The 24,474-nt window shown below is 40.3% G+C and overlaps 1 protein-coding gene across 14 annotated transcripts in view; it reads left to right on the top strand.

The window, feature by feature from the left end:
* The window catches only part of BRSK2 (BR serine/threonine kinase 2), a 311,982-nt gene that overhangs the window by 236,130 nt on the left and 51,378 nt on the right, over positions 1–24,474 (top strand). For all 14 annotated transcript variants that reach the window (XM_017726636.1, XM_017726633.1, XM_017726637.1 and 11 more), the window contains exons 6-11: positions 2,322–2,355; positions 3,255–3,323; positions 6,237–6,383; positions 13,607–13,638; positions 19,048–19,212; positions 19,946–20,043. In XM_017726636.1, coding sequence (XP_017582125.1) covers positions 2,322–2,355; positions 3,255–3,323; positions 6,237–6,383; positions 13,607–13,638; positions 19,048–19,212; positions 19,946–20,043 — 545 coding nt within the window. The remainder of the gene's footprint in view (positions 1–2,321; positions 2,356–3,254; positions 3,324–6,236; positions 6,384–13,606; positions 13,639–19,047; positions 19,213–19,945; positions 20,044–24,474) is intronic.

Below are 24,474 nucleotides of genomic sequence, written 5' to 3'. Positions count from 1 at the left end.
TCAAGGTGGTTGCACTGCGCAGCACCCACAATTAAGAGTTCTGAAATCCTTGTTGGAGTTAAAATATACAAATAAAAATTCAGGAACACTGCAAATTGAGATACTAACTCTTCCACTGCACCCTAGTGCCATAGCCATCCAAAAAGGATTGTACTGAAAGGTATTGCTGAACTGCACAGGATACTATGCGGGATTTGAGAGGTCTGGCTAAAGTTTCAAGGTCAGCCACAGGCATCATGTGTAGTAGCCATTTAATGTACTGGGTGTGTTCATGACTCTCATGGAAAGGCAGCTGTACCTTGCAGAAGCTAAAATACATGCAAGAGTGAGAAACTCAAACATGCTAAGTACCAGTTGTATTACTATGTTCCCTACAGTTCCCACACTGCCTTCCTTCAATGTTCCATGTAAGCAGTCCAGCACTAGTGAGAGTTGTACTTGTCAGGCCTGGGCTGCAGCCCCAGTTGTGGTGCTGCTCCTTGTGATTTTTGTGTGCCTTAGGGATGGCCTGTACATTCTACACCACTGTTGGATATGAGAAAAAGACAACATCACTAGTCAAGCATTTTCTCAAGGATAATTTGTCTTCTAAAAGCTTGCAAAATCATGTGTTAGTCCAGTGTTGTGACTGTGGTTTAGACTTTGGGGTTTTAAAAAGAGTAGGTGTAGTGCAGCTCTTGGTTTGCTGTAAAGAGGCAAAATCACAGGAAACAATATATTTTGGAAGTTTAGGAACATGTACATAACATTAAGCAATTCAGTGTCTCACTCTGGCCTCATTTTCTCTGTTGTGAGGTGTGAAAGCTGCGGTGGCATTGCTCTTGATTTAGTTAGAAGAGTAGACTCATGGTGAGGTTCTGGTCATCTTTTTCAAACCAGGGCCAGCTGCAGTTTTTTAAAATGTTAAGTAACTTTGTACATGTTTCCCTGGCTGTCAGTGATGGAGCTACACAGAGAGCCTGGGTAGTCTGTCCTACCCACTAGATACAAAACTAATTCTTTCTGGTCTTCCAGTGACCAACTCTAGCCGGCTCTCTGAGGGAGGCTCTGGCTTTTGTTACCTGTTTTGACTCTTGAACCAAGGCTTTTAAAATGTTGTCTAAACTAATGGACTACTGAGCAGATAGATTGGTCAGAATACCTGTGAATACTCCATCTCTTAAGTGGGTCCACAGTTGACGTATTAAATATTGGACTAAGCTGCTGAATTCCACCTTTCCTAAAATTTGTGAGGGATCAGCTGCATTTCTCTCTCCTCATGTAGGTTTTGCTGATAAGGTAACTGCACTCCCAAGTGTACCCTGAGTTTATTGTCATGCTCTGCCAAAAGCTGTGACACCAAATTAGGGCATTCCATGCCCATGGGATGATATTTTGCCATAAGATAAGTGTAGTGTGTATGGAAATTCAATTAATGGGCTGTCTCACTAGGCATTAATATAGCGTGCTAGCACAAAGCTAACCTCACTGTGCTTCTGGTTTGCTCATTACTTTGTGAGACAGGTATTGCCCAGCCATGATTGCATTTGTCACAAGAAACACATGCACAAATGAAGACAGGCTCAGGGGCTGCTGGGAGGTGTCAATATAAACAATAGCATGATTTGCACATGGGTTTCAGATAGTTTGCATCTCTTTTACTTGTCAAGTTACTTTAATGAAGGCTATAAAATAAATAGCCATGGCTATAATCTTTAGGAATTAAAATTATTACCTGGCAAGTTGAAGTAATTAACTCTTCTCAGCCAGGAATCAAACAAGAGATATATGGGTAGAGGGATGTGAAAAGAATATATTAACTCACCAGGTAGTAGTGCTACTGTCCATCCTTTTTAGTTTTTTTAAGAAAAAAAAAAAGGCATGTTGAAATCATGTATTGGCAGCTTTTGTGACCAGTGGCGTAAATGAGAGTCATCTTAGCAGGAGAGATACCAGACATGGTTTAGGGATGCATCTGTCTTTTTTCCTGTAAAAGGCTTTGCAGTGTGGGCCTTCCTTTTAATTAGATACAAGGCCAAGTTAAAGGATGGGATTAGAGAGCTGGAATTCTATACTCACAGAATATGCCTGGTCTTCTCTCCATTGCTCGCTTTGAAGAAGCTCATAGCAGGGCCATAGAGTTTTAAATTATGCTAGTTCTTGAACATTTTCTGAGCTTGTTAGAAATGTGTTCTTGTTGAGGTAAGGAAAAATGTGCTGGTTTGCACACTTGTATTCTGTATAAGCAAGTCTATCATCACTCTGCTAAACAAAATGGAAATGCACATAACCATAAATACCAGGCTGTTACGTGCTCATTTTTACTGTATTTTGTCTTTCAGATCACCACATTATGCTTGTCCTGAAGTCATCCGGGTAAGTTGGTTAATACTAGTGTATATAAATAATTTTTTTGAAGTGTCACTCATTGCAAGTACTCAGATAAACCCTCTGTACAAGAAATCTGCCCAAGGCAGAGGGAAAGGAAAGGACACAAGGAACCTAAACAGAGTTTTGTTTGTTTGGCTCAGCCCTGAATCAAGCCACATTGATGGTATGAGGGAAATAATTGTGTGTTATTCTCACAGTACCCTTCGTATCATGTGATCAGACAGAATACAGGAGCCTGGCTTAATTTGATCTTTTGACCCAAGGGATGCAGTCCCCTCAGCCTTTCTGTCACTGATGTAGCTGTCATCTCAGTAGAAGAGCTGGAGTTGACTGTCAGTGATATTGGTTTCCACTAAACAATATTCTTCCCCTCTCCTCTCCCTTTGTCCTCTGCAAATAAGTATCCAAGATTTCAGTGCCCAAGACTGCCCTCTTCCAAAGCATGTCTCTAATGTAAAGTCAAGTAGGAAGCACACAGCAGGAGCGGCTGTCCAGACAACGCTATGAGTTTGCAAAGAACGTGGCTGGTGACAAGCTCCCTGAAGAACCAGGGCAGGGAAACACACCTTCTTGATGTCCTTAGTGCACCTCTGACTCTGTTTAAATGCCAGATCTGATAATCTGTGAATTGTCAACCATTCCTGCCCTGCTCCCACTTCTGAGCCTTTTCTCACAGATCCCAGATAAGACTGTAAACCGATGTTCACAAAAATTCCATTAGCGGACTGTGTAGTGGCCTCCTCTTAGCTGGGAAGGCCACCGTGGGAAGCAGGTAGCTGAATTGAAACGTGGGGTTTCCCATTCTCCCCTCTCTCATTCTTCAAGGATAATTAATTCATTTACTAGCGATTGGTCTTTTGAACCTCTGTGTCATTGCTGCGCAGGGAGAAAAATATGATGGAAGGAAAGCAGACGTCTGGAGCTGTGGAGTCATTTTGTTTGCGTTGCTAGTGGTGAGTCATCTTCCTTGCACTAGCCTTTAAAAAGAAAAGAAAAATCTGAAAGTGCTGCTGTATTTAATGGCAATTCTATTGACATCATGAACGGATGGGGTTTTTTTAGTCCTCTATTTTTGTATCTCTTAGTGGCTTCCTTTACTCTTAGTTCTACACCAGCCCCAAAGGAAAAGCATGAGGAATATTTCATTGCTTCTTTGAAACACTGCTGCCCTGCACAGGAGAGCACAGACAGGCATCAAAAACTTATCTCCATAAATGCTCTTTGCTGTGTTGTGGTGTTGCACCACATCAGGAAAGGATGTGTAGGGTTACAACTTCAGGATACAGAGAGGTTCAAACAAGTTGTCCTTCACGGGATCAAAATATGGCTGGGTTTGGGATGCGTTCATTTTTTTCTGCTATATGTGTATATATGTGCTTCAGCAAGTACATGCATACATTAACTGCAGTATTTTTTCAAGAGAAGACTTGAGAACGTCATCTTTGTTTCATGGAAGCAGTGAGCTACATTTTCATTTGGTACACATGGGAATATAAAACTGAGCCAGTAGTACAAAGTTTAAATTAGTTTCCATCTGGCTTAGTAATACTTCTAGTGTTCAAAATTTGGTATCTTGTAACTTACCCTTCTTTTGATCAGAGTTTCAATTCTCCATAGAATTTATTCTGAAACACTGTGCTATTATAGCACTCCTAAACATACAACTGGGTGTCCAGCTGAAGGCAGATAGGCTTGGCATTTGCTATCAATTTCCATAGTATGATATAGGAAAACATAGTGTATGTTACTATAAGCATATACTACATGCAGATAAAATACTCTGTGTGAATATAGATTTTATGTGCATGTTAATTGCTTTATATCTGTAATAGTTCAGCTGATCATCTATAATTCTAAAAGTAACAAGCCTGAAGTAAAATTTTTATATTCTTGTACATTTTTCAGTAAACCTAATTGCTTCACTTAAATGTATTATTTTGAAAAAAGCACTTGTACAGTGTAAAATAAGACATAGATTCTGCATATTATTTTTGTTTAAAATACTTTAAAATTTTAGAGGATTTTTGTATCAAAAGATATGCTGATTCTTTTTTAATGGCTCAAATCAAAATACCTTGAAGTAATCTCAGTATGATGCTTTAATTCCCCTTAACCAATCTTACTCCTTTTTTCTTTTTAGTCGTTACAATTCACTGACATTTTTGATGTTTTAATTTTTTTATCTTGATGTTGCATGAGAAGAATTTTAACTGTCACACTAGATAGCACCTGGTCATCTCTTACTGAGCAGTTACTTTCATAGCTGATAAAATAGAACTGTATAATGAGCTCTTAATATAACTTCTTAAATTTGTAAGAACAGAAGAGAGAATGTGTCAAGATGGTTGGGATTTGTAGGAGCAGGCTTTTCATTTTTAGGGGGATTCTCTGTCAAGACTTGGTGTCTGTTGCTGCATCTTCATCTGTTCCTACATACACACGAGCCTAAAAAATGATTGAAATAAGTCTATTATTGATGGAGAGTGCAGAGCTTGCCAGTTAATTATGTCAGGACAAACCCTGCAAAAATTCTCAAGATATAATAGCAGATGGTAGTAATAAAAGAGGTGTAGTTGTCACCTTCAGGAAATGCCACACAACATCCTTTCTGACTTCATCAGGACTTAAATTGCGTTAGCCAAAATACTGAACTATCAGAATTGATTTTCCTTTAAGTCTGGAATGGATAGGAAAAATGCAGGTAACTCAGGAGGTTGGTTACAGAAGGCAGGGAGGCTCTGCCTTCGAGGCCACTTGAATGAACAAACACCAGTTAGTAGTGCCCAGTCGTGGCTGCCATCAGGCATCTTCCTGAGGCTGCTGTTAATGGAGCTGTTCCTCTCCCTCAACCATAGGCACAGGATTGCTTATACAGATGCACTACTCACTGTAGTAAGAGCAGTGCCAGAGCTGACAACTTAAAGCTTCATTATCACAGCAGCTGACAGCTTGCAGCTTCCCACAATCCATCCTGGGAATCAAGGAAGCTCGGCACCTACTAGAATTAGGCAGTGAGAGAAGGAAGTGAGAATATCTAGGAAGGTGCAGACTTGCTATAAAGGGGTATCAGCTTCAGTCGGTAGAGTTATCCTAAAGATTTCAACTTCTCTTTTTCGTTTTTGTCCTTGCAGCAAGGATAGGTCTTTTACTGCTTTTTGTGGCAAGCTGATGATCTATTCAAAATGTAGTTTCAGCTAAAAAAACCTCAAGCCATTCATGTAAGTGAGCTACAGTAGGGAAGCAATAGGAACTGATGACCTGACCACAGCATGGGAACTGGATGGAGTATATTAAACAGGTAGAATGTCTGCTGCTTCCAAAGGCTAATGTTGGTTGGGGTTTCTTTCAGCTGTGTCATTTCAATGCTCCATCAGAAAGAGCATGTTCTTTACTGAAAGTCTCTCAAAGGCTGTTCACCTCCTTTTCAATGTCTGCAATAAATGCGTCTCAGGAAGATTAAAAATAAGGAGACGATAAACATTGCTGCTGTGAAAGTATGCCCAGGAGGAATACCAGCAGATCAAAAGCTTGAGCTGAATTTAAGTGAATCCGTGCATCTTTGGTGAATTTGCCTGGAAAGGCAATTTCATATTTTGTATTTTACTTTATACTGGTAGTCATTTTCTATTCTAATTAAAGGTCTAATAAAAAAAGCAATGTCCTGAGTTTTGTTTCCTATGTTAGAGGAAATACAGCAGCACTAAGAAATTACTTATTTTCAAGGTATAAAAAGTTTTTTTCACTCATTACAATAATTCATTATGAGTGACTTCCCCTTTTCAATTCTTTCACCATGTTTATCCTGGCTTTTCTCCTTTGGGCCTCTCCAGTTCTCTCCTATTGACGGCTCTGTCCCATCCTTGCAGGGTGCCCTGCCTTTCGATGACGACAACTTGCGGCAACTGCTGGAGAAGGTGAAGCGTGGAGTGTTCCACATGCCCCATTTTATCCCCCCCGACTGTCAGAACCTTTTGCGGGGGATGATTGAAGTGGATGCCTCGAAACGTCTCACGGTAAGGAGGCAGTGTGAGCAAGGCTTCCTTTCTCGCCTTGTTGCAGGAATGGTTGAGCAGCTAAGGTAACTTGATGATTTACTGGCATTTCTCTGTCTTTGCTCCTGAGCAAAGAAGGAGTGGAGTCTTTGGGAAGAAGTTTAGTTACCATCTCTTTTGAGTCATGAGGACAGATTGCCTTTGTGGTTTTTTCTGTAGCCTCATGACTCCCTTTCGTATGTAACACTGGGCATTTAGAGGAAATCCCTCATAGCTCATCACAGACTGACCCATTCACACCTTTTGGAGTTCACCTGAGTTGTCTGTCTGATACCAGCAGTTTCCTGGGGGTGTGGTGTAAGTGTTTGAAGGTCACAGGTGTTAGGACTGGTATTTGAAGCTTTGCCATTAAACGGAGTATGATTTTCTTACATTTCTGACCGAAGTGTTGGCTTCTAACTTCACACCATGCAAGCTGCATTGTATTCTATCCTTCATTTGCTCTGCATTATCCTCTAGCAGCCTTCAGAACAAGTGTCTGCCAGTCTGCTCTTTCATTATGTGCCTTGTGGTCCTGAGCACCGTTAGGCCCACAATGTTGAGCTCCTGGCATTCAGCGCTGAGTCTGCACCTGGGATGCCTCCTATCACTACAGCACAGACCCTGCAAGGGTGAGGACTGTGTAGTGATTGTATCCTTCACTAACACTGTGTTAATGTTTTAGGGAATTAAAAAACATTAGCAATTAAAATAATTTTGGAAAGTAAGATTGCCTGCTTGTCAGTGGAGGCGTGTGCCTTTATGGGTACATTGCCCTTGTAAATCCTATTGTCAGGCCGTGGTGATGATTTTATACAGATTTACTAAGCTCACAGATTCTGAGTGGGAGTATGTATAAAGAAATGTAAATTTAAAACTCCTCCTGGTTCTTCAGTCTGCTAAAATATTTATAAATAAACTCTCAGATCACTGGTTGGCCTCTCTGCTTAGGTTGGTAACAACAGCATCAGTCTGTGCCAGCTGTGACGGTGCTTTTGGGATGCAGACACCTCTCTGCTAAGAAGTTAACTGAAACTCCCTTCACAAGTCTTTACACCATTACCTGACAGCTGGGTTTTTCTTTCATTTGTTACCGATCCAGGTCATGCTCTATTTGGTGGCATAGGGGAGAATAATATCCCTACTTTTGCAAACCCAGTAGCCATCACATTTGCAGTACATAAATAGTGCTGGTTGAAAAAAAAATATCAGGCACTTTAAAATACTTTTTTAAAACAGATTTTTAAAGAGTAAAGAAATAACATTTTCACAAGTATATTCATGGAAAGAACACAGCAGAGGTTAGGGCAGTATCCTGAGACATGAGACAGCTGTTCTTCGTGGCCAAGAAAGCAACCAAGTCTCTCTCAAGCTTGGTTTCCTTTCCATGATGTAAACATGCCAGCTTCTCTGTTGTTTTGTTGGTTTTTTTCTCAAATGTGTTAGTGCCAATGGTGTGAGTATGTTAGGGAGCAGATCATCAAATGTTAGATCCTTCTTCAGATTGTTCTGAGTTTTCCCATAGGGCAGAGACAATGCCCTAAATGTTTTGAGTTGTGCAATATGGCAGAGAATGTACACACATAGGAGAGAAAGCAGTTGAGGTAATTCGAGGTCTCAGAGTGACACCCATCCCCCTCCTTTTCTTGATCAAAATTAACCTCTTGCTTCCTCAGGGAGGGAAAAACCCCAGATCAGGTAGTTATTGGCAAGCACTAACCATTGAATTATGAATAAGAATTTGAAATAATACATAATAAAGAGCTGAGAGCTGGGAGGAAAAAAGGATAGCTCTTTGTTATTAGCTGCAGTCTTATTTTCATTATTTGAGGGTCTCTGGGTTTGCTGTCCCTGCTGCTGTCACACTCCTATGCTGTTAGTGTGCTGCTTGCTTTGATTGCCAGGCAGAAGGGAGCTCTTTGTTTACTGCACAGGAGCTGGGAATATAGAGTTCATTCTGAGGAGAGAGCTGAATTCTATTTTAGCTGTGTCCTGTGAAAAAGGGTATAAATATGGGTTTATTTGGAAGCCTCTATTCCTAGAAAATATCTCACTTGAACCAATTTGATATTTATACAAAGGTGCGAGCAAAATTGCAGCTTGGGTACAATAAGTACTGATGTAGCTGTTACCATCCCTGATCATTTGCTCAGTATCTCACTGGTGAATTCAGCAGAAAAATATAGTGAAATGTAAGGTCACTAGAATTTTTTACTTCATTTTTTAAGTCCCCTCTCTGCTTTGTTCCTCTTTTTTTTATTTGTATCTCTTTTCCTTTTCATCCACCTGCATTTCCCTCCCTGCAGTAATTGCCATTTCACAGCACACCCACACCTTCCCCAGTCCATCTGTTAAAATGATCAACAAAAACAGAACCAGCATTCACGTTTAACTGTCATCATTCGCTTCAGTGTTGGAGCTTGGGAAGATTAATGGAAGGGAGGGTACTTGGAATTATTGTTGCTGGCCCTTTCCAGCCTTAAGAAACAGACATTACCTTACCTTGATTCATTTGTGGGAGCAAGACTTTATTATGTCTTAGTGGAATATTGTTCACACTCGCCATGTGTTACACAGCCTCAAATATGGTTAGTGGGACATCCTTGACCATTCTCATTTACTGGGCCTATTTTACTGAACTTGCTTTGAAATAAAATAATCCATGTTTTTCTTTCATTAAACTGCAAAAGTTGATCCTAGCTGCTGGTGTTGATATTTCTGACCACCCATATTTATGAAAGGTGAAATCAAACAAAGAATGAGTACTAAGATGATCAGCATTTGAAAGAATATGTCTGAATGGTATGGCCTAAAAGAGCTTCAGTTAATCTACACAGATGATGTCTAAGAGAGGTTGTACTGGTCATCTGCGTATTCATTAGCGGTAATTACTAGGGAGAGAAGGATTTAAGCTAAAGAAAGATACTGGCACAAAAAAATGTATGTCGAATGGCCTTACAGGAAAGTAGGCTAGAAACTAGAAGAAGAATTTTAGGCGTATCAGTGAGGTTCTGGGACAGCCTTCTAGTAGGAATAGTGTCAGGAGGGAAAAGTGAAGTAGTAATAAAGTTTAAGAAGGCTTATGGGAGGCGTGCTCTGGGTGCCTAAAGTACTGCAAGATGAGATTTCTTTTAGTTATGTGCTCTTCTCAGCGTTGCTACAGCAGAGAATTACAGCTCCTGTAGTAGAAACCAGTTGCATTCTCAGCCAATATTTTCTTCTCCAGAAAGACAAAGGCAAAGGGCAGAGGCACTTTTCTTTTAAAGATGGATGAGCATTATTGAAACTTTGTTTCTAGAGCAAGGTGGATAAGAGCAGACATTGCAGAATAAGCTATTCCAATAAAGCTGTTACTGTTCTAGCATTGGCCCTTTATACTAGAGTAGAATGTTGGGTGTCCCCATAGGTGGAAATACCTATCCCTGAATATTATCTAAATATTCCTTGAATTACACATATTTTCAGAATCTCCTCTCTACTTTCTGATTTTGTTTTTTCTTGGGTCTAATGTATGCTAATGATGAACTACAGTATCTAAAGAACGTTACAAAAAGGAAGAAGGAAAAACTCACCTGATTCCTTCTTCATTTTTGTAGAAGGTCTTATGGTAAGGTGCCTATTCCATCATTTAAATTATCTCACTTTACAACCTGTAGATTGGAGGTAATTGTCCAGTTGATGTATTTAGGCTGTCAAGGGCCTGTTCATTTCCCGTGCATGTAGGACAGTGATACTTGCCCTTGTCGAGGTCCCTGGAGGCTGCTTTAGTACGGCTGCTGCTGCTGACACAGGTAATGGTTTTACCAGTGCTGCTACCACTGCCAGCCTGAACCCTGTGGCCAGGAAAAGCCTCTATCTTGACATTACACAGTAGGTTTAAAGCTCAGACTAGACCATCTTCTGGATGAAGAAGATTCATTTGAGGTGTGGGTGCACAGATGGGTTTGAGGCTGTTTGCTTTCCGGACAGGGAAGTTTGAAATTTGACGTGAGTTCAAGCCCAGAAGCCCTCATCTATATCCACAGACTTTGAGAAAGTTTTTCTTCAGGTCAGAACTTTTTAGCTTGGCAACTGCTCTGCTGAGATCAGTGCCGAGGATGTAGACAGCGCTGTCTTGTTTTCCATCTGCCTGTCTGTCTCCATCTGTTGTTCCCTGCCTTAGAATTCAGACGTAAGCTCTTTGTGGGAGGAGACCTCTTTTTCTGATGAGCTTGTGCAGCTCTATATCACAATGGGTCTCTCATCTGTGAGAGGGGCTCCTCGATGCTTCTTCAGTGTACAAGTTTAATATTTGGATGTATTTTTATGTAAAACCATGATAAAGGAATTATCCCTCTCCTTCCATTACAGCCTCTTAGCGTGCAGAAATCTCTCTGACTGTGCATGTGCAGTGGATCTGAGTGTGTTTTGTTGTTTCAGAGATGATGTCATGAGGCAATTGCCTGCAGTGACTAGGAGACATTAGGAAGCAGCATTTTTACAACTTCCATAAAATGATATTAAACTTGGCAAACTCGTGCAAATAGCAAGAAAAACCCTCTGGGAAGGGTTGTTAAATGCCTTCGTCACTTAAATGCATTTAAGCATTGTGTTTAAATGAAGGCAGGAGTGAAATTAGCTCCCACTGTGTATCTCCCTCCCCTGCACTGCACAGTAGAAAGCGTACAGACTTCTTGTCAAAACCAATCGCCCTCCCATAACCCTCCTGTCACTTTAATGCAGACAAAAAGCAGCAAAGCATTAATTAATTACCTTTAAAACAGTAGTGAAGATGTTGGCAGCAGCAAGCACACTTGTAATAACATTTCAATGCAATTACGTTTGAATCAGCATAGGAAATGGGTTTGTAGAATACTTTTCATGTTTGGGATATCCCAGCATATTTCACAGCAGTGGTTTTGATGTGGATCGAATGGCAGATGTGTAGGTAAACAGCAGCCATGAGAGTTCATACACCTTCAAATGTGTATCAAGGTGCAAGGGGGCTTCTCTTTCAGAAAAATGCTGTGTGTTCATTAGCTTGAAGGAGGTCGATCAGCAGGGATAAGCAGAAGGCATCTGACATCTTCTCCGAAGGAGCCCAGAGGTTCTGTGACTAAGACATGAACTGGTGACCCTCTTTTCTTTCCCCTCTCTAACACAGAAAGTGAAGTGCTGTTGTCTGCTTTGCCATGGCATTTCTGTATATCATGGGCACACAAGAGCACAGTGACCCATGGAGACAGAAAATGCAGCAGGAGAAGCAAGCATGAAAGAGGCTTGGACGTTGCATAGCTGTATCATCTGCATCTTGTCTGAGATCATTAATCTCTCTAACCCTCTGTGTGGTGTAGGGGAAATAACGAGTAGATGTGGTTTTGTCAGCACAGGAGGCACAGTCCACCCCTTGGTAGATCCTCACGGAACTATAGACCTGCTAAGGAGCAATGCTAAAATGCTGTCCCATGGAAGCTGTGCAAAATAGGCTCTTCTTGTGTTCTGTGACTGCACCTCAGCTTGCACAGAACCAGAAGGAAGAGGGCTGTGTCTCCAGGCTGTTAGGGGAACTCCCATAATAATACCTTTATCTCGATGGGAGATGGCAGTGTGTCAGGAATACTCCACCTCGCTCTTAATAGTGCAGGGGTTAGAGGATTACCTAATGCAGGAGAATTGTGATGAAGGGGAATTATTGTGGAGGGCTGAGGCCACAGCTGGAAGTTGTGCAAATCTGCCTGGGCCGGTGGATGCTGGGGGCATTGGTACTGCTTAGAAGACAGATAGAAGTGTGAGTGCCAACTGCACCTCTCATTGCAATGTTGATACAGTCTGGGTTTAAAGGAGGTTGTTTGTCTCCCACACTGTTCCCTCCAGCCTCCTTCATGCTTTCCTAAGCTGCATTCCAGTGTTTCTTTGTTTTTAGGAAAAGCCCTGACTCACTTGAAAAAATGATCTCATATAGAGCCAAACTCACATCTTACTGACTTCTCAGACACAGAGCTGTTGTTCCATAGCACAAAGGTCTCTGATTCCTTGCTCTCTGTGGCAAACATCTACTTAATATCTCTGAGATTTTGTTGTTTTCCCATTCCTTATTTTTTCTCTTTTTCTCTCTGATTCTTATTATTGTGGAAGTGGAATGTAATAAGAGCAGGACAGCTGTCACCATTCTTCCTGACCATTGTAGTGGGTCTGTGATTTCCTCTCATACAAGTTTCCTCTCAGCTCTCTCCTGCCTTTCCCCTGAATGTTGCACAAATGTGAGTCCATGTGCAGTGAGTGTGCATTTTGTTCTGCACCTACAAGGGTGCTGCATAGTGATGAATATGAAAAACATTACCCACATAACAATCACTGGACGTCTAAGAAATGTTCTTTTCTGCTGTGATGATTAAAACAAAATACATTATGAAGATTCTGCTGTAAGTATGTCATATGAGCCTTCTGTTCTCTTTGCTGTTAAGGGTTTCTCTTGGAAAAAGCATGTTGCTTTCTTTTCCCATGCTTGTGGGAAAACATGTCATTGTAATGTTTGTGGGATCTGCCTTCCATAGGTGGACAAGGCTACTTTCAGCTTTAATCAGTCCTCCATTGCATAGTGAAATTCTCGTGTGGAAGAGGAAAGAGGGAAGTGAAATAAGTTCGTGGTCTGGTGTTCAGGTGCAGAATTAGTAAATTACATAGAACCTTATTCTGCTTTGTCCTTAGATTTTAATAAAATATTGATAAATGTGAAGCCAGTCTAGAATGAGTCCTGTATCCAGGAAGGTCACACTACAGATGCACAAATTACCTTGTTTATTATCTGTTTGAACCCAATTTCTTCTTTCTTCCTCTCTCTTTTTCTTCAAAACAAAACTAGAAATGCAATTTAAGTATAAAGGATCAGCTATTATGCAGATACAAAAAGGAGCAGTTAGATTATAGAGGGAAAGACTTGGGAAGGGAGAAGCTTGAATTCTGAAAACACTTGTCTTTGAAGCCTTGCACTTAGCATTTTCCTGGGATTTGCTCCTGATTGATGCATTATGTCTGGAATTAAAGTCTTGTTTGCAGTGGGAGGGGTTAGGATGAGCAGCTCTTTATGCAGCATAAAGTTCCTGTTGCATGCATAGGTCCATCTCTGAAATTTTGCATTTACTTGAATAAGACTGGAATGAGGATGACTTGTGGAGTTACCTTTTCTATTTTACAGCACTAATTCCTTGTTTTCTTTTCCTTTACAGCTAGAACATATTCAGAAACACATATGGTATATGTAAGTAACTTTTTACAACATTTTCGCATACATTCATTGTTGATTCTGGTATTCCAGTGATCTGTGAAGAGATCACTAGAACAGTGAGACTGGAGTTTAAAAGCAGGTTGCACAGGTGGAAAAAGGGGCAGACAGCAGAAAGACATCTAATTTATTTTTTTTACCCTTTACTACTCTTATAATTTCGTTTATATATACCAGCCTAGGAACTTTCTTTGTACAATGGCTAACAACTGTTTGAAATAAGACATTCAGGCCAGCAACTTGCTGTGTTAAAGAGATACCTGCAGGTGATCAGCAAAAAAAAACCCGGCTAGCAGCCATATTTAGTTTGCTATCCAAGTGCTACAGACAATCCCTTGTAATACCTTCTTGACAAGAAAGCTTTCATTTGTTCCTTCTTGGCATCTTGACTTTTCTCTGAAGTAGAAACAAAAATGATTATATTGATAAGTAAGCACCTGTGAGTAAGAGCTTCTCTGTCTCATAATCCCCACTCCTTCTTCATAGCAAGCTAAGAGGCTGCTTCTAACCTTGTAACCTGTTGATGTGAGAGTACTTCTGTGACTTGATTAAAAACAGCAGTCCTGACGGTGGAATAGGAGGTCTGTGAGAAAAGTACATGCCTGTCTGGTGGTTTGGGTGTAAGGAAGATTGATAGCTTTTAAAAGTGACCTTGCTTTTTGTGTAGCCTTAGTAGTATTTCAAGAAGCCTAAGTAAATAAACTTTTAATACTATGATATCCAAATCAAACTAAGGAGAATACTTCACATAATAAGCAAGGAAATGATGCTTGGATACATTTCTCAGGGTCAGCATTTCCCAGGTGGGTGGTAAGGAAAATCCTACCTTCATAATCCTGTCATTGCTCTTGAGAAGTACTTGAGGATGATATGAACTGATACATGATTGTCACCATGAAAAAAACCCCTTTTTCTTTCTTTGTTTTGTTTTCTCTAATTCTATCTTATGGGCAGTGTTCACCTCTGGATTTATATGTCTTCAGTAGGACCTGAGGGGGTTCAACAGTTTGTTGAATAACTAAGAAAAAAAATCAAAAGTAAGAAAAAACTTAGTTCACCTTAAATAGTGACAGCACTCTGCCCATGCTCTCTTCAGTTACCAGACATGGCACCTTTCTAAACCAAAGAAGTACTGGAGTGTCGTTTGCTGCAGGTACTTTTTTTTTTAAAACTCTCATGGATAAATATAGAAAAAATGGAGTTGGGAAATCCCTAACTGTAATCTCTGAAATCCCTCCTCTAAGGTCTTGCTAGCAATTCCAGAAGTAAATGCTGTTTACATCGGATTGGACAGATGATCCCCCTCTGTTTCTTCATGGAGTGAAATCAGCTGGCACTCTCTGTGCTTTTATCAGAACTGGAATAGGAAATAAAACAAAAAGTCATTGATCCCTAATATTCTTATTTTTATCCTCTTCAAGACTTATGCCTGGAACTTTTCACTTGTTGAAGAAGTGTTATCCCAGGTTCACATATGCAATTTCACAGGTGTCATTTCATTACTTTATTCTATATTTAGAATGTGAAGATTTTTTTTCCTGTGGAGACATAAGCATTTGAACATTTTCATGTACTTCTCATTGAAGGTCAGTCTCTCTGATGATTGACATAGTAAACTGCATCTGAGGCTGTTTTCAAAAGTAGAAACTGAATTTTGCAAAAGCAAGTCTCCTCTAGACTTCCAGGTAGTCAGTGCAGAAAGGCTCTTCCCGATGTCTCTTCAGATTGCCTAAAAAGAAGTTTCTGCTCAAAGTAGCTTTTTTGATGAGTCTCTTTCTCATTTTTGCTATACTGGCCATGGATTGACCTTAGGAGGTTAACCTCCTGTGGCTAATTTTAGTCAGTGAATAACCTTGCCACCTCCAAAACTCAGCTGCTTTCATCTGGTAATGTTTCACAACCTCTTTGCATTCGTTTTGCCTGGAAATAATGATGCTGACAGAGAAGAAGGGGTTGTAGTGTTTTATCCTATGGCTCTTTTGCCCTCTTTAATTTTTTTCTTTATTTTATCTACTATTCTATGTAAAATCTTCATCCTTTGTCATAGATAGGTTACTGACCTGAAAGTTGTACTCAGAACATAGAAGCGGTTTCACTTAATTCTTCAAATAAATATTGAGGCTACTGTAAAACTGAAGAAAAGATTTAATTGCAGATTTAGGCAGGCAGAGAAAGAGGTCTTGAAAGTTGAAATCATGATTCACAAGCCTAAAAAAGGAAGAAAGAAACCTAAGTGAAACCTTTCGTCAGCAACCTCCAGTTCTTGCTCTCCCACCCAAATTAATTCAGTGAGGTTTCTCAAGCCTTTTTAATTGAAATCATTTATTTTTACCTCAAATGCAGGTTACCATAAACCAGAAAATAAACAGCAGTTATTTTCAGATTTTTTAATAAAGAGGGCAGATAAAATTACCTGTTATGGTAAATATGCACTCCTGTAACACTGAGTTATTGCCTTAATTGTGAAGGTACCACACTTATTAACAAGAAAAAGAGTAAGTGTACTGGTTCTGCTTTGCTTTGCTCCAATGCAAATGGGCATCTCGGTGAGATTCATGAGAGAATTTCATGGAGAGACTGAAAAGGTCCACCCTGATCAGGAATCACAGCCATTGTATCCACCGATCCTCACAAAAGAGGGTGGGTTTTAAAGCAGCAATTACATTCGTGTGGGCCTTTAAAAAAATATATGTGATTTGCAGTAGTCACTGTGTGACATTGTTTGATGTCTATGTGGGCTGCAATGCAACAAATTTGTCACTCTGCTAGACTGAGAATGGAACAGGCATTGCAGTCATGCCAATCACAGCCCAGACCCGGTGATTTTCGTTTCCTGAAGCACTGAATTGCGCTGCCAAATGACGAGACGCCTCTCTGCAGATTTTACTTGTACCTGATGAGGAGGTGTGAAAATTCCTGACGGTGTCTGAGGTTGACCAGGTGCAGGGCATAAGGAAATGCCACTCTGGAGTGCACAGAGGATGGCAAGCTGTGCTCTCTAGAAATGGCTTCTGTGCTGATTGATACAAAAGGAACTTGTAAATTCTATTCAGACTAGGGCAGCTAGTGGGAAACCCAGGTTTCCTGGAAATTTTCAAAGACAATGATTCTTTTTAATCTCTTTAAGTTACCTTAAGGACATCTGCTTGTAACATGAATGATTAATTAAGTCAATACTTTTCAGAAGTGAACTGTAGATCATTAAAAAGCAAAAACACTCAGCTGCTGTTCAAAGGTCTGTCCTGCAAGAATTTATCTTAATGACAAGGTCATCACTGGCTTTAATAGTGCAAGGTTGTGAACTAATCATTGCTTATTACCTGCTGAGAGCTAGATCTTGATCCTAAGAGGTAGCAGTAGCAGGTCACAGTAGCAACCTCTTAGAAGGAATAAGGTGTTTCTTTAGTTGAACAAGGATTTTTGAGTTTTGCCCTTAGATTCAGGACCATGGTGGTATTGCAGAAGACAGACACTTCTGCGAAACTCAAAGGGGGCATCAGAAGCTGTGTTTCAGTGGTTTGACACACGAGAACAAATCCCAAGGAGCAGATTCTATGTCCTGTATGTTTATTTCCAGTCCCCTAAATTGGATAAAACTGAGCAGGGTGTGGGTGAGTGCTCTTTGTAAGAGAAGTGGGATCTGACCCATGTTGTCATGACCCACGTAATGAACACCAGAGTCTGACTCCATGACATGTATCCAGGTAGGGCTGAGCACATTTTCACTGCTTCAGAAGAAGATAAAATGAACATTTCTGAGGAGTCTTTTTGCAAGTGATGTCCCACAAACAGAGCAGATGCCTCACAACTGCATTTCAACTTGCTTAAAAATAAATTGCAAGTAGCACTCAGCAATCTCCTGTGATTGTCCCAGCATGTAGCTGTCCTATCCTGGATACACGACTTAGTGTTGCCTTCTTATCTTGGAGGAGATAAATCTGCATTGTCTCTTTTTATGGTGCATTGGCTGTCTTTTTGGTACACTGGCTGAGACCTTGGGCTCATGTACGTGATCCTACCAGAGCTGATTTCTAACTTACACAAGAAAAATTAAGGACATTTGAACTGGAACTCCTTTTTCTATGTAGATGCTTGGATAGCTTACATCTGAGTCAGGAACATTTTAAACTGTGCGAGTAACTTCACAAGTTGTGGCCACCTTATTTCTTCCAGTATCAAAAGGAAGGATCTCTAGTCCAAACACAGCTCTATAAACAGCAAATGGTGACATCTGATGGAGTTTAAATATTCCTGAATCCTGTTGCCCACGCTGGGAGCCTGGACCCAGCAGTCAGACATATTTGCATCACATAAAAGAAGGGCAGCACCTCACTGGAACAGGGAAACTTGGACATCACACAAAGTATCCATTGAGAAATAGCAGATTCAGAGTAGACAGTTTCTCCAACCAAAACACCAGCACCACCACCAAACCCACGTCTTTGGGTGGATAGAATTTATATGAATTGCTCATTGCCTACTGAAATAAAATCAAAGGATATTCAGGATGTCTGCAATATATATCATTAGTCAGTTATAGATACCCTGACACCTTGACCTGTTTCTTACAGTCAGGGCCTTTAATTGCAATGAATAATCAATATTTCCTGAGCCTAGCGAATGGGATGAGATAATTGTGCAGAAAGCCTGTGTTAACTACATTTGAAAGAGTAATATGTTCTACTGCTAATGGTGTGTTCCGAGATCTGCCACTGACCTCTGGCATCGCACTTGAGCCAAAATTTTCGAATTTCCATCTCTTAAGAGAAGCAGAGATTGTCATGTTTGGGCATGTAATTAAGTAGCCTGGTTTCCTCCAAAACTCTTTAAAGTGTGTCAAGTGGGAGCCTGAGCACTGAGACCTCTTAATCACATTGGAACCATTAACAGAAGAAGCTGCTGCAGTGTCGGTGGTAATCAGAATTGGTGAAAAATAGTGGTGGTTTGTTCAGAGCTCCTTCTTCGAAAGGGAATCATTCGGCTTGCACTTTTCAGCCTCATAGTCTGAGGTCTGGCCAGCTGATGAGACAACATCTCTAAAAGCACGTTGTGTGTTGTAAATGTTTGGCATTAGGATGCTGAACAGCTGCTTCTATTACAAAGGCACTGGTAAGTGAAGTTCCTATTGCCTTGCTGACTGAACACAGGCATTTCTCATTAAAGACCCAAATCCACAACCTGCTGGTCAATCTTAGCCTTCATGACAGTTTCTTATGAGAAGAATATCTGTCTGGTTGGAAGCTGTGGTCTCTCAGTGGGAATTTAGCAAGCTATTTCCATCTGTTGCTGCAGGCTGTGTTTCAGAGTATGGGTTCATTTGTGACTCATGTTTCTTTTCTCTCCTTTCCCTCCCCCTTTCTCTCTCTCATCTTCTTTCCTCTGCAGAGGGGGTAAGAATGAGCCAGAACCAGAGCAACCAATCCCTCGAAAGGTGCAGATTCGTTCTCTCCCTTCCTTGGAGGATATTGATCCAGATGTGTTAGATAGCATGCACTCGTTAGGCTGCTTCCGTGACCGAAATAAACTCTTACAGGACTTGTTGTCGGAAGAGTAAGCACTTGCTCAGTCTTCATATCAGTTGGGTGTCCAGGGGCTTGGGATGCTTATGAGCCTGGGGAGAGGTAGAGAGCACTTTACCTGATGTCTCTCTCTCTCTGAGTGACTGGTAAGAACTTCTCACCCTCTGGCTGCTCATTTGCTGGTGAGGTGTTGGGAGCAAGCCCTGAGCCTTTCTTGCTCCGTGGGTCAGAAGCTCATGGCCTGACCAGCAGTGGAGGCATTGTGCTGTTTCTTCCCTAGCTGCCAGGCCAGGTCACTTCATTAAAACATGGGTTGTACAGTCCACATGGGGAGGTATCATTGCTGATATTTTTGTTGGATATGCCTTTGTTGGCAAATTTTTATTTATTTCAAGCCTGTGCCTAAGAGCTGGTGTATGTCCTGAGGTGTTAAGAGGACATGTAGTAGAAAGAGCAGTTAGAGGCTTAGGAGACCTGTCTGGCTGCCACTCTTGGTTTGGATTTCCTGGGGACACATTACCTCAGCTGTCCTGTGCCTCTGTTCCATGTGTGTAACATGGGAACCTTATGTCCTTTCCTCACTTGTTAGAGACAGCAAGGGTCTCAAAAGCTTTGTGGGTTGTGTATCTAGCTGTCATGTACATGACCATTTCCAACTTATTTAGAATAACTGTGACTGTTCGTTTGATGAGAAGGTTTTATGTACATGTTGACCTTTTTTTCTTTCCAAATATAAAAATTTTTTTTCTTCTTTTTTTTTTCAGAGAAAACCAGGAAAAAATGATTTATTTTCTTCTGCTTGACCGGAAGGAGAGGTATCCTAGTCATGAAGATGAGGATCTTCCCCCTAGAAATGAAATAGGTACTCCATATATGACCTCAGTCACCATGAACCCATCTGAACTAATTCCTCTTCACCTTTTTTTAAATTTAAATTTTATTTTAATTTAAACCCAAACCCTAGCGTCACTGTTACCTTCCCACTGAAACAGTATACACAGCACTGGTGAGAATCCTCAGCCTGGGGCAGGCAGGTCTGTTCTGTGGTTAAACTTGAAGGCTTCATCTTTGGAGACATGTCTGTCTCACAGTGCAGAAACATCTAAGCAGGCCTTGAATGGGATCTTAAAAAATGTGCTGTGAACCCACAGGCTGGCTCTATGCAGGCAGATGAGGTTTAGTAGCGGTATAATCTAGTATCAGAATTTTCTAGTTACAAGTCTCCATGTAGTGTTGCAGAACGGCTGCTCATGGACTTCAGTTCATGAGAAGCTGTGTAGCTGCATCCCTCTGCAGTTATATATGTGCACATTCTCTTCTCTGTAAGTGAATACATGCACTGTTGAAAGTATGAATCATATAACTTAGCTGTTTATAGTACATAAGTCAAACTCCCATGTTTTTAGACTTAGATTTTAAAAGCTTAATGCACAGTAAGATTATACATCTTACTAAGTTCTTGTGATACCACTTTATTCCTATTTATTCATTGATATTTTAGGATGCTGCTGATCACCACTAATCCAGACAACAGGAAAACTGCTCCCCAGGGAGCTAACTATATAAGAGACTCTTGACATGCAGGGCGACAAAAGTTTAATAAAGTATTAGTCACTTCTAGCAATGATCTGAAACAGAATTTTCCATAGAAGTGAGGTGATTTTCAGGTATTGTACTTCAGCACTTTGAAGATTAGAAGCAAAGTGCCCTTTATTTTTGCTGGAAAGCCTGGAATCTCACAAGCTTTCAGGGCAGTGCTATATTGCACTGCATTTGTTAATGCTTCATAGAATTATTAACCTATCCAAGTTCCAGGCTCCAGGCCCTATAATTTTGCAGGGAAATTTCATCTGTGGGAGAAGAGAGGAAAATTCTTAGTTAACACAGCAATTTTTAAACTCCTGCCTGGATGGAGCTACAGAGAGCAGGTTAGCAGGGGTCCTGATGAAGATGGGTAGGTGTGCCAGCTGCAGGTCCTGTGGTCAAAAGCCCCTTGCTCGTTGCAGTTTGTCATCTAGCATTTTGGTAATCAGCTTTTGACTCAGACAGATTATCCTGCCATGTAAGGACAGCATCATCTTGTTTTAGAAGTGCTTTTGTCATAAGAAAAGAAACAAGGTGACTCTAGAATCTTCAAACCCAGCATGTAAGTGAATATGTAGCTATGCCCTAAGTGCATCATATATCTCTTCCACATGCCAAAATATTTTCATGGTTTGAACTGAAATACTGTGCTCCACTCTTGTATTTTTTTTTGTACAAGGAGTGAAAATGTTTCCTAACAGAGAAACACTGACTGTACCTATGTGCCTTACCAGCACATTTGAGCATTATTCTTTGAGTGTTTGTATGTTGTATTTCCTCTTCCACAGGGGGTTTCCACGTCCTCTGTTCCCAGCGGTATCTGTGAGAACATGGGGCAAGGTTTAATTAGGAGCAGTCATGTGTCTGATGAATATCTCATCATTAGCCATTAGCAATGGCCTTGCACAAAGAAAAGCAGAGAAAAAGTAACAGTTTAATAATAGCAGCTTGAAGAAACCATGTTCGTGAGAGTTGTGCATTGTCTGAGCTCTTGCCAGATATAAAAAAGCATCTGAGAGTATTTTGTTTTTTTCCTCTTTGTTGGCAGAAAGGATGGATGCAGGTAAAAACATGGCCAGCTACAGCTTGCCCTTTCTTCTGGTGTCCCTTTTATCTGTTTCAGCTGTATGAAGTTTCTTCAAAGGGCCAAGGAGGGGCCACTTCCAACATTTTTCACGTGCAGCTCCATTTTCTTTACTTGAAAACATAGGAATGAGAAACTTCTCAGTGAATGTCAACTAATGTCTCCTTGAGAAAAAGGATTTTGTGGGGTGAAGTTTCTTAATGAACCAGAGAACAAGAATTTGGGCCAGAACAGAGATACAGGATATAGGTGCCTCATCCAAACTTTATTTCCCACCTTCCATGAGAAGGTGGATTTATAATTGGATCATTACCTATATGATTCTATCTTGTTATGTAAAAATCCTTAGGAACGGCTTTGCTTTTCTGATGTGAAATAAAAGGAAAATAAATCCTTAATGCTGTCACTGTCACTGGACTACGACTTGATTTTTTTTCACCATGTCCAGAAAGTCAAAGAAGAGAAGGGCAAATACTAGAGGTTTTCCTACTTTTAGTTCCTGAGCTTCTGCAAAATCTTCTACAGCTTTTGTATGGCTCCACTTTAGTCTTTTTGACAGGATAGGTGTGTATTTAACTATTTCTTTGGTATCTTTAGACTTGACAGTGATGATGCCCTGTCATTTCTTAATCAGACCCTTGTAAAAAGTATGTACAATACTTGCTACTCTCGGCCAGGTATAGTGTAGGATTGTAGCCAATTTTAAATAGGCATCAAATACCTTTATTAGAAGCTCAATCACATTAATGCAAGCTTCGGATGTGTTTTCCATCCAGCTTTTGTGAATTGCTGTTCCTGAATTTATAGGTGTGTTTCAGCACTGCTCTTTTTGTTTATTCTCTGTCTTTGATAGCTTAAAATATAGATTAGAAATCAATATCTTCCAGCATCTTAAGCAGCAAGGACTGATATAAAAGAATCATTTAGCTTGTTAGAGATATCCTTCTCCTCCTCAATTGTTCTGTTGATTCCCTCATGGCCCCTCTGGCTAATGTCCTTCTCTCAGGTTTTCTCTTTCAGATGGCTGTACAAAACACTGTCAGTCAAGTTTTTAGCTAATTCCTCTTCACATTTCTTGTTTGCTGTCTTTTAAAGTCCGACTTTAAAAGAAGTGGTCTGTCACTTTTGTAAATGTCACTTGGCTGAATTTCCATTTCTGTTTTGAGCAGGCGTGGATCAAACTGACTTTTAAAATACCTGTTCATAAAATATTTTTCTTGTCTTTTTCCATTTTTCTTGTTTAGCTTCTATTGTTTCAGCTTAGTCATCACCATTCTTTTGACATTTGATGCTTTTTTCATATTCCTTCTTCCTTTCTTTTAAACTGCACTATTTTACCTTCCTTTTTTGTCTGATATCCTGCTACAAAACTGGTATCCATTTTGTGTTATATGTACACTCTGAACATCATTGTTATGTGTGTTACTGTGCTGTAGATACACTTCTGAACCAGCAGTTGTTCTGTAGCATGAATTCTTTCTCATATTTTGAACTTGCTTGAAGAAGCAGGAGTTTGAAATACCTAAACCTTGTGCCAGTTTACTTTTGACCACTTAACACATATGCAGCTGAAGTCACGCAATATAAATGCTTCATTTGGTTTATCTCCCTTTATGCACTTTTTATCTTTCTTACCTGGATGTCATTGCCTATACCATTTTCTACTATCTTTTTATTACTGGACAGAGTTTCAAATGGATCGAGATACAACTACACTTTTTTTCTAATTAATTTTTAAGAGGAACATTATTACTGCCAACACAAAGGATACTTGGGTTATACTGTAATGGGGTCAGTTGTTACCACTAATCCATTTGCATTGAACCATCTTTGCTTATGCTCATTGTTTCAAGGATAAGCTCTGCCTTAAAGAGATCTTGTTCTAAAATACATGATGTTAAAGAGAGAGAAGAAACGATTACATGGTGGGTGTGAGGAGGGCAGGATAATAAAGACCAGGCAGTAGAGGTAGAATTGTCAAGTGTGGTATTTCTGGTTTTGCACAGGAATCCTGGCAGAAGAAGAAGCCTTAAGGACTGGGCACTGTGAGCTTCTTTCTAACAGCAGGGGTGAAGGATGCCTTCTTTTACAAGTGGTCACTCTCGACTAAAATTAAAAATGTGTCTATAAATAGAGGCAGGGAAATGAAATAGCCCAACCAAAGGAAAGAAAATCCTTCTGTGTTTTTTTTCTGCCTTTCTCCTTTATACTGTTTTGATGCCATGAGAGGTGCTAGCGATGAAACATCTCAGCAGGTCTGTATTTGGTTCCCTGCTTCACCAGGGAGGTGTGTATGATTTGGCAAGTCACCTTCTGCAATGCATTTTTGTATCTGAAGACTCTTTTCAGAACAATTAAAGTGCTCCTCAGAATCTCAGTAAATGTCAACATCTTTAGGAATGAATTGCCTTTAAATCTCCCATTCTTATACCTCCATTTTCACTCTGCAAAGCTAAAGTAGCACTTTAATACCTCATAGAATTGTTACACAATAAAAAGTGTAAAGCATCTCATTTACTATAGTAGTAAAAGCTGTATGGTGTGGCTCTCACTGAGGATTCATTTCAGGTAGACAAGCATGTTTAATTTGTAATGCTGAAGGAGGAAAAATATAAATCAGCAGGA

This window comes from Corvus brachyrhynchos, unplaced genomic scaffold, assembly GCF_000691975.1.
Source record: "Corvus brachyrhynchos isolate BGI_N302 unplaced genomic scaffold, ASM69197v1 scaffold62, whole genome shotgun sequence".
Classification (NCBI taxonomy): Eukaryota; Metazoa; Chordata; class Aves; order Passeriformes; family Corvidae; genus Corvus; species Corvus brachyrhynchos.
Note: the sequence above shows the minus strand (reverse complement) of the source record. Positions and strands in the feature narration are given on the sequence as shown.